The following is a 13,860-nucleotide window of genomic DNA, read 5'->3' as shown; positions in this document are numbered from 1 at the left end:
CCTTTCCGATGGTGACCAACTCCAGAGGCTGAACAGGGGGCACAGTCACGTTCTTCCAAGGTCCTTGAACGGTCTGTAACGTGACTCACCGGCATGGCTTTCCGCACGGGGTGGGAAGATAGCGACGGGGCGTACAGCGCCTCACGCGACAGCCCCGGGCCTGCTCTGTCATCCCCAGTTAGGTCTGGGGACCGCAGGAAACCTGCCGAGTGCTGGCGATCTGGCCGAGCTCAGCAGAGGGGAGGCAGTGTTGTCGGGGTCAAAAGGAGCCCAATAGACAAGAGACACCTTTTATTATACAATAAACAATATTATGTGCTGTAAATTAAGGCAAACGCAAGTGCAACAAGCTTACTGAATCATGAGGAAGGCGTAGTTGATTACACAGAGTTTAAAACTATTCTGTTACACACCAGCATGGTCAGTGTCTGCATAAAGCACGTTACACGTCCTTCAGTTTGCTTTAAAAAAGAAAACAAACCCCAGATAATCCTCTTCTATTGACCAACAATTGCCAGCAGCAAACGCCTGTAATCACCGCTCGTATCACTCGCTATCATCGTGGCCAAAGTCTTCTGATACATTTGTGTGAACATCTGCTTAATTTGCACAAGGTCAATCTATGCAAAGAAAAAACCAGACAGCACAAAACTTAATCACAGTGGATGACCCTAAGGCCTGTCCTCCCTCACGGACCGGAGACTGATTAACTCCGCACGCCTTACGAGCCAGCTGGTCCCGCGAGGGACGGAGGAGCCGCTCCCAAAGCGGGGAACCCATTAGCTCTTCCCTGCTCTATCCTGCCCCCGCCCAACCGGGGAAGTTGAGGTGCTCTTCTGCTACACGGATGGGCAGCCAGAGTTAGAGGGAAGGCAAGCAGTGTTACTGTCCAGCCAGGGCTCGTGAAATGACTAGAAAAGCTGGCTTTAAACCGAGGTAAGACGTGCAGCTAAACCTCAGCCCCGTGAAAGATTCACTGCAACAGCGATTGCTGGGAAGGAAGGGCCAGGGGAGAAAGTCTCTCACCTCGCTGCGGGTGACTATAATTCTGATGAGGGTGGAGTCATCTGTGCCCGCTCCTTTCATGGAGTAATAGAGTCTTTCTGCAAAGAAGGCTGGGCGATTTAAAGCACATTGCACTGCAATAAAGCACATTTTTAGGGTGAGTCCCAGTATGGTGATACCTGCAGAATCAATTCAGGATTTTTGCTGTAGCCATCTAGAGGTGGGTGTTGAACATCCAGATACTGTGGGTTACAGGAACTGTTTTACAGAGCTAAGCTTATTTTTAGGCTGACCAAATGAGTTATTCCTTCACATGAAAACTCAGTGTTACTAGCAGTTAACTTCCCTGAAGGTGTTTTTCAAAGCTGGCTGAACCTTTATTCCCAAATAGGTAATCTAAAACCGGTTCTTCTCCTTGGATAGCTGGTACTGGGACACAGGGTACTTGACTCATGTTCCACTGCTAGAACCTCACTAAGTACAACTGTAAGCAGTCTTACTGCAGTGGTTACAGAATGGGTCTCGTTTCAGTTGGATTATTCCCTCCAGAGACAAGCCTTTGTTCTTTCACAGGGTTCTCAGAGCTGATTTTTGCCCCCAGAACTCTTGAGTAGAATATAATCTGGGAAGTTTTTGCTTATCCATTATGGCTACAGAAATGGTGTCATTTTGGTAAGCAGCGGTAGGAGTGATGTCTGCAGGTTTATCAGTAAATCCTACTGATGCTCACTGTCAGCAAACTGTGCCAGATTTGAACTTCAGGAAGAAGTGCATTCGAGACGGGCCTTCGAGTTGTCTGGTGCTGAGCTTTTCTGGGGAGTAGGCGATTGTGGGTGAAGAGGTCCTGAGGTCACGTGTGGGGGCGGCTCAGCTGTCTGGGCTGGGGTGCCGCACAGCCAGAGCCACGGCTCTGCTACGCCGGTCCTCTGAAAGCTGCAGCTACAGGCGCTAACCAGCGACCCTTGCTGCTGTGCAGTTACCTGCGTTCTCAGAGAAGCGACAAGTCGCTTCTGCGTAGCCTTTTCTTGTTTCAGACTGACTGATTTCATGGTGGGTGCTGATTTTCTCCACTTAAGTGTGAAGTGAATAGTTTGAATAACTGAAGTTACTTCTGTGCTAGCAGAGCCTGAGATTGTGTGTTCATCTGCCACGTGGGCAGTGTTGAATCGGATTCCTTTTCTTCAGTTACGTTTACAAGGTTTAGTTGCTAAGGGATAAGGGGAAGGAAGAACATGTCACTTACAAATAGTCTTCAAACCACGTTCCACATTTCCAGAAAATTCTCGGTCAATGCTGCTTAATAAATCACGATTCGCGATCTACAAACGAAAGAGATTAATATGTTGACAGTGAAATGCAGTGACAGCCGGAACCTTACTTCGACATACACTGACCAAGCTCATTTGAAATCAGTGAAGAGCTCCTACCCTGGAGTATGCCTCAACTGTGGCTTTCAGCTGGGGGAAACTTCTGCTTGCCAGAACCATATTAAAGCAAGATTCATCAGTCCCAAGTTTTCCTTCACCTGCTTGGTACAGACGCTGAGCATCTTCCTGAGCTTTCTGATAATCCACAGTTTGGGTCTCATCCCGGTTACCCTAAAAGCAGAGACAGCAGACACCATTACACAGGGAAGGATGTGCTTTAACTGCTCGCGCGGTAGACCCCTAGCGTGTATCTTCAAAGCGTGATGCAGGAAGAGTGATGCCAGTTTGAAATACAATCACGGTGCTTTAAAGCTACTCATTGGTTCAGTATTTCTTACACGCTACGACTACAAAAGTGGCCCGGACCCTCAGAATCTGTAGGGCATGCTTTAATCTGTACCTGTGCTGCCTCAGATAATTACACCCCTACATACCACCTCCTAGTTCTGACTATGTACTGTGCTTAATTCTCTGTTCTACTTAATAACATTATCTTTCTCTTGATTTGTTTGCTTCTAGGCTTCAAGTTGCAAAGAAACTTCCCAAACAAACTAATGAATTATCTTACTGAATATGCACACCTGAAATATCTCAGGTCTTCCATTTTAGTTAGAACTTGCTCATTTCAAGTAAGAATGTCTCCAGAAAGCACTTACTGTAGCTGTGATATGTCAGTAGGGTTATATGCCTTTGGATGTGCTTTGCTGGTTTTCCTTTGCTGCCCAGTGCATGGATGGGTACTGCTACATCTACCGGCTGAGTAGGCTGAATACATGCTCTCAAACGCTGTTGTAGCTATAGCAGCCAATATAATATTTAAATGATGTGGTTGTCAATTATTGTAACGTACTGGATTTATCAAAATAAAAATTAGCAGCATGAGCTTCTCAAGGTTTGCTTTCTTGTGGATTTTGACTTTTTAATCCAACTACCTCGTGCACAGCCGAACTCTCACAAAGGTAGAGGCAAATGAGGTAGAGAAGTGTCGTAGAAATTCTCACAGCAAATAGGCAGATGGACCAGGGGTACGTGGGAAGATGCATTAGTACAGATTCTTCCTAAACGTGGGTAACTGCAACGCAAGTTCTTTGACGCAGAAAGAGCCCTGGTAAATGGTGTGGGAGAAGCAAGCTCCAGCACTTTCAAAAGCAGCACCTCCCTAATTCTGGTGACGTGAAGGGAGTACGGTGTGAGTTGGGAGTTTGAGTTTTGCCTTCTGGTGGCTCTTTGCTTGTTCGTAGGGATTATCACAGGTATTCTGTGAGAATAAAGGTTACCTCAGCAGAGTCACCCACATTATTTTGTTAATGCATGCAAAACCACAAAAGGCATCTTGCTCTAGCAGCAGTGCAGAGCACGGATTTACAGTGCCACTTGATCACGTCTGCACAGTAAAGTACTGACACATCTCTTCTGTGAGCCGAAGGCAGATGCTGAGTTGGGTCACACAGTTCACAGCTTTGTAGACAGGAAGTCTCTCGTCTTTGAGGGGGGACCGTAGTGTCGTGTTTTGTCATTAGGGAATACATTAACAGCCCAGGGCTAATTTAAAAACCTATCTCTTGCTAAGCACGCACAGGCAAGTCACTTATGGAGCCACTGTGACTACGTGCATCAAGGTCAGACTGTACACGGTTGTCTTACAAAAAGAGAAACTGAAGCTCACTTGGCACATAGATATCAGTAGCCGTTCAAAGTGTCCTGACGTGTCTGCTCTGATGTCTTGTTCGATGTCCCTTCCAAATTCTGATTTATAGCAGTTCACTATTTCCCGTATTTCCTGGTTTGTCCTTGTGCAGAGGATCTCAATCAGCACTCTCTCCTGCGTGCCTGCTCCCTGTAGGCAGAGGAAAAGGGGGCATAACTACAAAGCACTACTACTCAGTTTTCTTCAACAGTGTACTTTTGCAGTCATCTGTTATTTCAAACCTTAATACAGTCTACCTTGCCAGGACAGCATCCTTGCAGTGTGAAACCACCAAGTCTTTGCATACTTAAAATGGAATTAAGATTCCTCAAACTTTCAGTTCTGCACCAGCTCCCAAAAATACCCCAGAACTATACATTCACAGCAGTCACATCAGCCAAAGCGAAGAGGAAAATGGGTCAGGAAGGAAATTCTTTGGCAGTCTTAATCTGGAAACATAATGGAGGAAGGTGGGGATTTATGATAATTATTAAAGCCAAAGACACACATGTAAATTCTGTTTTGGTCAGTGTACAAGTATGTTCCCTATCTCACATGTAGCCGCTTCCTCAACATGGAGCACCATCACAAACTTCTTACAGTTGTTTCCCTCTCCTCAGAATAAAAATTAACTGTGAGCTCTGTGTAGGAGATCTTACTGGCATAGTGATCGCTATTCAGGCAAGGATTAGACAGGAGTGGATCTGTCAGGCTTCTAGGTAATGTTACTCTGTTTTTTTTAAAAGTGGTGAAGAGTGACTATTGCCTCTGCTAAAGCCAGATCTTCATTTAAGCTCCACGTTCTTTAGGACTGCATCCGTACGTGAGTTCAGTTACTAGTTACTGGGTGTACAGATTCACCTGAGTTAAAAGTTTAAGCCAACTACCTCACCTAATCCCTAATGCAGGCTTAATACTTGAACAGATACATGCATCATCTGACCTTAAGAAAGTATTGTTTCATTGTTATCCTTTTGGATAATCCAAAAATATCCTTCAGTACCACTGGTTTGTTCCTAGTAAGGAGAGGTACGACCTCCAGTTCAAACAGCAGTTACAGTTTTAGTGGCACCCTGGCCCTTTCTAGGTTTTAGCAAAATTACGACCAAGTGGCAGAGAACTGTCCTGCAGCGTTTCATCCTCTGACAGCTGCTCTTGAGCTGGAAGTGGGGGACCCAACAGAAAAGTATTTTAAGCCCCACAGTTTCAAAATTTGTTTGCCACTACAGGATTTTTCAACAGTGCAAGGATTGAGTTTTCTCTTCTCTTAGCTGAGCATTTTGGAACGGTTTTAAACTCTCCCGTTCACAGGAAGCCCGTACCTTCATTGCGTGACGTAAACTCCAGGCATCGTAGTAGGTTCTAGGCATGAAGAGTGCTAGGATCAATTCTTCCACATTTCCACTTAACTCAGACTTCAGATCTTTAATTAAATCCTGTTCAATTATAAACACAAAAAGGGCTTTGGAGAGTGTTAGCCACGTAGATTACATACAGAAGTAAGATACAACTAGAACTTATTTTTGGGACTGATTTCTACCTTTGTGCTCTTTTTCCTGTAAAGCTTTGCTTTATTTCTTATAAAGAACTTGACTGTGTCCAAAACTTTGGGAGCTCAGCTCTTCTCCATTACCTCCTCACTAATTTGGACCTCATTGGTACCTGAAAAATGCTGTAACTATTAAATTTCTCTTTTAGTTGCAAAAATGTCAGAGAGAAGAAATTAAATTATCTCGGCCTTGTATTGACTAACCAATCCTCAACCAGTTTCTCACTTTCTTAAGATAAAAAAACCCATCAGTGCTGGTTTGTGTGCATAAAACCCTCAGGAGTTTCAGACATTAGTACAAGGCCAGTTTAAGCTTGATTTCTTCTATCAAGCATTTCAAAAGCAGAGAAGTGTCTTGTTTACTCAGGGACGGAACCAGCTCCCAGCCTTCCCCCAACCCCACTTCTGCCAGGTGTCAGGACAACACCATGTTAAGTACCAGGTGCTCCCCGCTACACAAGGAATATCACCCAAAGAAGTGCATTTAAAAATGCCCAAACCACTCCCCAGGACTCATGCGCAGCCTGGCAGTTAAAGCAGCAGCTGGAAGTTTGGGTTTGTTTACTGACTGAAAGACCAAGCCAACATACCTTCCCATACATAGTCTTGAAAGCTGCCTTGATTTTTTGCCTTTGATCATTGGAGCGGTTAGCAACAACATTGATGATAGCCTGCTCGTCAGTTCCTTGGAAACAGAAACGCAGTTTCATGGAAGAACTCATAATAATCCCTCCGAGACTGTGCATTTTAGTCGTGCATTTGGGCACAGTTACACAGTAAAGGACTACCACTTCAGTCTACTGAACTTCCTATGTAACTTTGGCTACTACACTGCCCAAGTCATTTTGGAAGTGTGACTTCTGAAGAAACAATGTATGGTTAAATAAAAAAACGAAGAAGGGGACAAAAAATGGCATTAAGAAGTTAGCTCAGTAGAAATTTAAGCTTCTGTTGCTTACTTACCAAAGCCCTTCATAGCTTTGCGTAGAATTTCTGCGTCCTTTCCAGCATCAAAGTTGGGAGCAGCATGAATTGTGCCCTGGGTACACTGAACCACTGCTGCAGGCTGAAAGGAAGAGTCACGTGTAACTAGCTATCCTGCACAATCTAAATTCACATTAAAATCCCAGTGTTGGAATCAGTACTGCAGGAGTTGTCCTTTAGTTCCCCATTTTTTCCTCTAACACAGAATCCGGGTGACATTTAGTTGTGTTGAAGAGCTTTGGCCCGCCAATGCCAAAGTGATGCCTTTACCCAGCTGTATGGATGAAGATCTACTCGGTGAGTGTACACAGACACAGGGTTATGGGTTTGCTGGGGTTGGGCTCTGAGTGTAGCTGGGAACTCCTGATGCAGAACACGCTGTAAATGGTTGGAACCAGCTGTAAAAACAGTAAAACCATAGGAGCCACAAAAGATTGATTATAGAAGAGGATACAGCACGTACCGGACCAGGCATTGGTGATGGCGCTTGTCCACCAGGGTATCCTACTGAAAATAAGTTAAAGAACAAGATAAAAGGAATTAATTAGGTCTCCTTTATTATGTAAATGCTATCTAATCTGAAAATAAAGCCATTTCCAGACCTACTACTGCACGAAACCTGTTTCCTAAGTTATGATACCTGTTGTGGTCAGTAACTGAACTTGCCCTTGGGAATGATGGGAGCAATCCCAGATGCATTCTGGAACATTCTCCAAACATCTGCTGGGGCTGTGGGAACTGGAAGGCTCTCTCCTTATTAAATATCACTGTCTTTGGCAAAGGTAAGACAGCCCGTGCAGTTGAAGAATGCGTGTCCCATGCTCTCTTTTAAAGTCATACCGTACACTTTAAAATGACCAGCATATAAACAGTAACTATTCAGAATTCATTGGTGCAAGAAGAATTGAAGAAATCTCATTTTGTGACCAAAAGCGCTGTGAATACAAAGCTACAGGTACATCTTTAGATGTAGCTAGATCTTTAGGTTTATATTAGGTATCAGGAAGAAGTTCTTCCCAGAGCGGATGGTGAGGCACTGGAACAGGTTGCCCAGAGAAGCTGTGGATGCCCCATCCCTGGAAATGTTCAAGGCCAGGCTGGATGAGGCTTTGAGCAACCTGGTCTAGTGGAAGGGGTCCCTGCCCATGGCAGGGGGGGTGGAGTAGATGGGCTTTAAGGTCCCTTCCAACCCAAACCATTCTATGATTTTATGATCTTTTTGTACCAGAATTTTGGTTTTATGCATAATACGTATGTACAATTGTTGTAATTGTAACAGCAGCTTAGTTATTATTAGAGTTAACAAAGCAGTCATTAGAAATTTTGCTGCTCTGAATTTCTTGCAAACTCAGCTGACGCATTCCAGGACAAAAATTGTTTTGATGGCAACTGACCACTCAAAGCATTCAAAGCACTGCACAGTTTCAAGGCGATTGTGTGCATTCTCCTTTCCACTTCCCCCACCACACCCGGGATCAGCGTGAACACACCAATCTGAAAAATGCATCCATTTCCTTGAGATTAACAGGACAGCTAGATACTCAGGGAATGTGAACTCTGGATTTCACAGTTCTCACCAGGTATTTGCAGTCTGAAGGACAAGCACCTAAACCACTACATCATGACCACAAATCAGTGACAGCCATCCCTTCTGGATGTAGCACATACAGAGACAGTTCTCATCAGTGGTCTTGTCAAGAAAGATGGTAGGAGGTGTACGGCGTACAAATCTCAGCAGCTCAAAGTAACAAAGGTAAGGCCTCGTGTTACTGCCTGTCCTGGAGTCTCGGTTTAAACTTGGATGCTTAAAGTTCTACCTTATATCTGACATACCTGGAATTTGTGCTGGTCCACCTCCAGCATAGCTTTGGGCAGGAGGCTGCGGATAGCCGCCGAAGCCAGGGCCAGCGGGAGGCACGCCATACCCAGGGCCCGTGGGAGCTGGGGGAAGAAGAAAGACTTTAGCACGCTTAATGTTTTATACTTGACTTCTGACACAACATGACCCAGGTTATTGAGCAGAGCTGCGCAAGAGACTGATTTCTCTGTGCCTCTGCAGTGCACACAGGCATCAAGGCCCTGCCTTCAGCACGCTGGCATTTACTGCTGGAGTCCTGCATGCTGCTATCTAAATCGGTCCCCAACCAAAGGACCTTTTGTTTGCTACTTGTACCAAGCAGAGGGGATGGTTACACCAGAAACTGCTCCTGAGGGGTACTCTAACAAAGGACCTTACCTCCAGGATAAGGTGGCATTCCTCCAGGCTGGGGAGCTCCAGGGTAGCCCCCCGGGGCAGGGTAGCACCCCGGGGCAGGATATCCTGCTGCTCCTGGGTACCCAGCACTCGGTGGTGCTGCAGGATAGGTCCCTCCTCCTGCTGGAGGGTATCCTCCCGGAACGGCGGGATAGGAGTACTGACCGGCCGGCGGATAGACAGACTCTTGTCCTGTTGGCTGAAACATAAATACGATGTCTGTACACCTGCTAACAGGGCATCAGAGTAACAACTCCCAAGCTACCAAAACGTCCACGTGAATAATAATGTATATTACATAATTAGATTCAGCACTTGAAATGGCAGCAGCAGAATTCCTGAAGCCTGGATGGGGGCCTCCTGGTTGGGTTTTCTGATGCATCTCCCATATTGACACAGAACTGGGGAGTGCTACAGGGTGAAAGGCACCTCTGGACAGCTTCTGATCCCATCCACCTTCAAAGCAGGGCCAGCTTCGGTGTTAGATGAGGTCACGCAAGGCCGCCTCAAGTTTTCAGTATCTCCAAGGAACAGTGAATCCACAGCTTCTCCGGGCCCTTGTTGCCATGTTTGACCACTCATGGTGAAAAATGTTTTCCTCAGGTAAAAATGCAATTACAACCTGTGCTTGTCGCCAGCTGCACTTTCACTGTGTAGCTCTGAGAAGACTCTGGCTCCACTGGCTCTATCACTCATTCTTACATAGCAGAAGACTGAATAGGTCTCCACTTAGCCTTCTCTTCTCCAGGCGAGCAGCCCTCCCTGGACACGCTCCTGTTTGTCTGTGTCTCTGTTGGACTGGGAGGTTACAACTGGATGTGGTATTCCAGATGTGGCCTCATGAGCAATGAGCACAGCGGAATAATCATTTCCCTTGACCTGCTGACTTCGCTCTTGCTAAAGAGTGGTATGTCATCACTCTTACTCCCCGCGGGGACACTCTGCTGAGCTACATTCCGCTTGTCGACCACCCGGAGCCCTGGTCCTTTACCAGGGGTGAAAGCTGCTACTTCTGGCCTGCATAAGTAAGCCTGCTCAGACAGGCTTGCTCTCTATGAACTGTTAGGAGTTCACCTTGTGTTTTTATAGGACTTTAAAGAGATTAGTGTCTTTGAAACTTCTGCCTCTCTTGCGCAACCAGTGTTTTCAAATGTTACATCATAAGAACCTGCAAGAGGTGTTTCGTTTTGAATTCCACCCTCCCCCCCCCCCCCCCCCCCCATTTCCTTTAGAATCCAGTTTATAAAGCATGGACATCAACGACTAAATCTGGACCCCTGAGTCAGACTGAACACCTAGTACAGGCTTTAAATAAGAAGAACAAGTTGAACATCTATATGCCTTTGCTTTGCTACACTTATGACTTACAAGTCATACCACAAAGGTTGCTATTAGCATTAACGTACATTAGAAATACTTACTTGAATGACCAGGATCTCTAAGGGAAAACCCTATAAAAGTCATATGCTTGATCTTAAAAAGCAGGTCTTTAATCAGCTTCATAACAAAGCATAATGTAAGGACTCATTACTCACTTGCTGGGAATCACCTTTACTGACTAGCTTTAGAAATATGGGTCACACATTACATAGAGTACACGCACATTCTTGAGCCCAGAAAACAAAAACAAGCTGGAAAGCAGTGAAGTCTAGCTCAAAAAGTCTCCTTGGGTTTGGTTACCCCAGGATTTCTACCCCCAGATAACTGTGCCCAGGCTTTATAATACTCTCTTCCCCAGCAGTGCAGGCTAACCTTTTTTTTTTGCACTCGTTACCACTTCAGGCATTATCAGTGAGACCAGGAAACCTAGAAACATTGATATTGAATCTAAAGAGTCTTTTTAATCCATCCATTGAAGTTAGCTATATTTTAGATGTTAGCTACAATCTATTTAAATGCTAGCTAAATTACAGCTACAATCATGAGGGTTCTGCAGAACCTTGAGTAGGGGAATCCTAGCGTTAAGTCTAGTTTCTAACATGTTTGTCTTTAGTTTGACTGACTTCAGTGTTTCACTAGGGGTAAACTGTGAAGCAAAATAATCGGAGAATTTATTGCATGTATTTATAGATACTGCATGTATTTATAGCTTTTCTGTATCTTAGTGGGATCCAGGCTGAGCTCCATGCTTAAGTCTAGTTCTGTGTGACATGAAATACCAACCATATAAAATTCCCAACATTACAGTATGACCAGTGCTATACTAATAAAAGCACACAGTTGCGTCTAGCTTTGAAAAAAATGATACCAAAAAGACAACAGTATCAGCTACACCTGATACATTCCAGCCTTCCATTAAGTTTCATTGGAGTTTTCAGTCCATTCAGTCATGAGCGGAAGGTGGAACAAAGTCCTGCAGCCGAAGGATAAGGGGTCAAAGTCAAGATACAGTGTCCTTTATCCTCAGAAAAATATTTACTTGGTGTGCTATGAAAGCTGGGCTACTTGAGTAAAGCATTCCAGGCTCTTTCTGAGGGTAATGGCCACTGAAGTTTGTTCAGCATCTCTGTCAATCCTGGGATACGGGTACGAGGAATATTTGGTAGACTCTATTAGAAACTGGTTCAGAGATTACTTCTGACCCTGCAGGTAAACACCTTCATATTTATGTAAGAACAACTGTTACTTTAAAAAAAAAAGAGATTTGCTGAAATAGTTATATTTTAAATAAAAACAAACTCATAAGACAAAGACCAAACAATCAAAAACCTTTCTGAAACAATAGGCAATGATTTAAAAAAAAGAAAACTTAAACTTTCCTCTTGGAATCCTTACGTGACAACTGTAAAGTCATCCTCAGGGATATACAGATCAAAACAAAGACCATAATCTCTAGAGAACACAGTATATGAACAGACAACTGCTCTTTGCATACACACAGAGCATAGTAAGAAGGGCTATTCACGAAATATAAATATATTAGGAATGCAACACATTCCAGAGCCATACTTACAGGATACCCAGGGAAAGCAGGGTAGCCACCAGAAGGAGGATAACCTGGGTATGACATTCTGGGGGAAAAAAAAAAAAAGATATTTTCACTGTAAAGATACCATATATGAGTTTGTAGTAGGTATTTGCTTGCTAATTACCTGTTAAATTACTTCAACAGTATGTTTAGTACATTTAGAATTGCTCAGGAGTACTTGTCAGCTATTAAACCCATAGAACCTTTCCTTTTTTTCAGACACATGACCATAGCAAGCAGGAATCAGAAGGGAAGCATCTTCAACTGTGTAATTAAGTACCACTCTCATTTAGGGTCAGGTAGACACTGAAGCATGGTAAGAGGCTTGAAGCTCCACAGAGAGCTCTGAAATGCAGGGTACACCACGAGGTGCCAGCCGGAGGGGGCTGAGCTCTTTGCCAGAACAGAAGGGTCAGGCTAGAGCAGGGCCCCAGTGCTGCACCAAGCACCTGTCTCACATCACCCCGCACTCCTTCACTCACAGGGGTGGTTCCTGTGAGAAGAGCAGTACCAAAACTTGTAACCCCCCGGCATTACTTTGTGTAACATTTCTGCTTCCTGCCAGCAACTATTTATTTCTGACCCATTTTTGATAGTGAGGCTTGGGGAGTAGGAACAGAATGGGACAGAGATCATCCCCCATGTTGCCAACCAGTTGGACAGGGAGTTTCAAAGCTATTACCCAGGTAACGAAACATTTAACGTCAAGGAAAAAACAATTCATGTTAATGCTAACCAGCCAGATTCCCTCATCAGGGCCTGGGGGTCACTCATGGCATGTTTCTAAGACAGTATGCACCTCAGCTGCACAAATCAAAGGACATAGGAAATAAAAAAATGAATGTAGTACAGCAAATGATTATTCACATTTCTAGGTATTCACTGGCCAACTCAAATATATTTGAAAGTGGAATTCTTACTGTGTTGGACCATTAAGGCAATAGGTGGTCACAGAATTAAACATCTGAGACATAATGCTGAAAACATCCAAACTTTGAGTAGGTTAGTTCAAATAAGAGCCACAAACAACTTGCAGAGAAGCACAGCTGTGCAGTCTCACACTGATAAACTTGGATCATGGCTTCCAAATAAATAAAGAGGGAAGAACAACAACATGAGGTGTATTTGTAAATCTATGCTTTAATCATAAACACTGCTCATGGCTATTTATTTCCCTAAGAAATAAATACTCCCTTAAACGAGTACCTGTACAGTATTTAGTACTGACAGCTTCCTGAATGGACTTTAAATTCGGCTTTTGACAACACTTTTGATTAGCAAATTAACCACCCGTGTAAACCTGTGACTTGCAGCACACTGGTAAATTGTTTAACACTTTCCTTACTATTGTCGTATCACTTCCTTTTCTAGGATTCAATTTGTGATGTGAGCTCTTTTGGGACAGGTACTGGGAATTGTTGTATTTGATTTAATTATCCCCCTCTTAACAAGACCTTGATTCCTATTTGTCATTCTTCTGAATTACAAAAAAAAACCAAAAGGGTTTTCTTTGCATTTGCTTGATCTAGCTGATTTTTTTCTTTTTTATTTAAAGAGTAATACAAAGGTCAGTTAAGGACTGCCGCCTCAGTTATTTCAGGTCGTTTATAACTAGGTGGACATGATGCAAAATTGGGATTTCAGACTTGCTTCTGACCCCAGGTACAAGTCTCCTTCAACACCTAGGATGACCAGACCGTGGTATTTACTGAAACAGCTTTCAGTATGTGGATAGGTTTTACAGGAGACAAGTTAGTCACTCTCAGAGTATTAAGTACTTGGCAAACACTGGCCTGGTGCTGCTGTAGCGCACGGCCTTGCGTACTGCAGCGTAAAGCATCCCCAGAAGTGCCGATGGAAATGTAGAACCAAAACATAACCAGAATAGCAACAGATTTGCCCATCGGGTTTGAATTTCCGCTCGGTTCCCCCGGCCGGTGGCGGGTTAAACCACGGGCTGGGCGCTGTCAGGGCCCGCCCGGGACT

The 13,860-nt window shown here is 44.3% G+C and overlaps 1 protein-coding gene across 2 annotated transcripts; it reads right to left on the bottom strand.

The window, feature by feature from the left end:
• Window positions 1-270: 270 nt before the first annotated feature.
• Window positions 271-11,916, bottom strand: ANXA7 (annexin A7). Of its 2 annotated transcripts, none has more exons than XM_010147948.1 (12): window positions 11,860-11,916; window positions 8,889-9,105; window positions 8,486-8,593; window positions 7,116-7,159; window positions 6,632-6,761; window positions 6,259-6,353; window positions 5,442-5,555; window positions 4,099-4,269; window positions 2,433-2,603; window positions 2,249-2,324; window positions 1,027-1,139; window positions 271-620 (listed from the first exon to the last, which is right to left on the bottom strand). In XM_010147948.1, the coding sequence occupies exons 1-12, from the start codon at window positions 11,914-11,916 to the stop codon at window positions 498-500; spliced, it is 1,419 nt and encodes a 472-aa protein (XP_010146250.1). In that variant the 3' UTR covers window positions 271-497. The 2 variants fall into 2 exon arrangements, with proteins under 2 accessions (XP_010146250.1, XP_010146251.1); XM_010147949.1 differs by having other exon boundaries at window positions 6,632-6,734.
• Window positions 11,917-13,860: the final 1,944 nt, after the last annotated feature.

Source organism: Eurypyga helias, unplaced genomic scaffold, assembly GCF_000690775.1.
Source record: "Eurypyga helias isolate BGI_N326 unplaced genomic scaffold, ASM69077v1 scaffold46422, whole genome shotgun sequence".
NCBI classification, from domain to species: domain Eukaryota; kingdom Metazoa; phylum Chordata; class Aves; order Eurypygiformes; family Eurypygidae; genus Eurypyga; species Eurypyga helias.
Note: the sequence above shows the minus strand (reverse complement) of the source record. Positions and strands in the feature narration are given on the sequence as shown.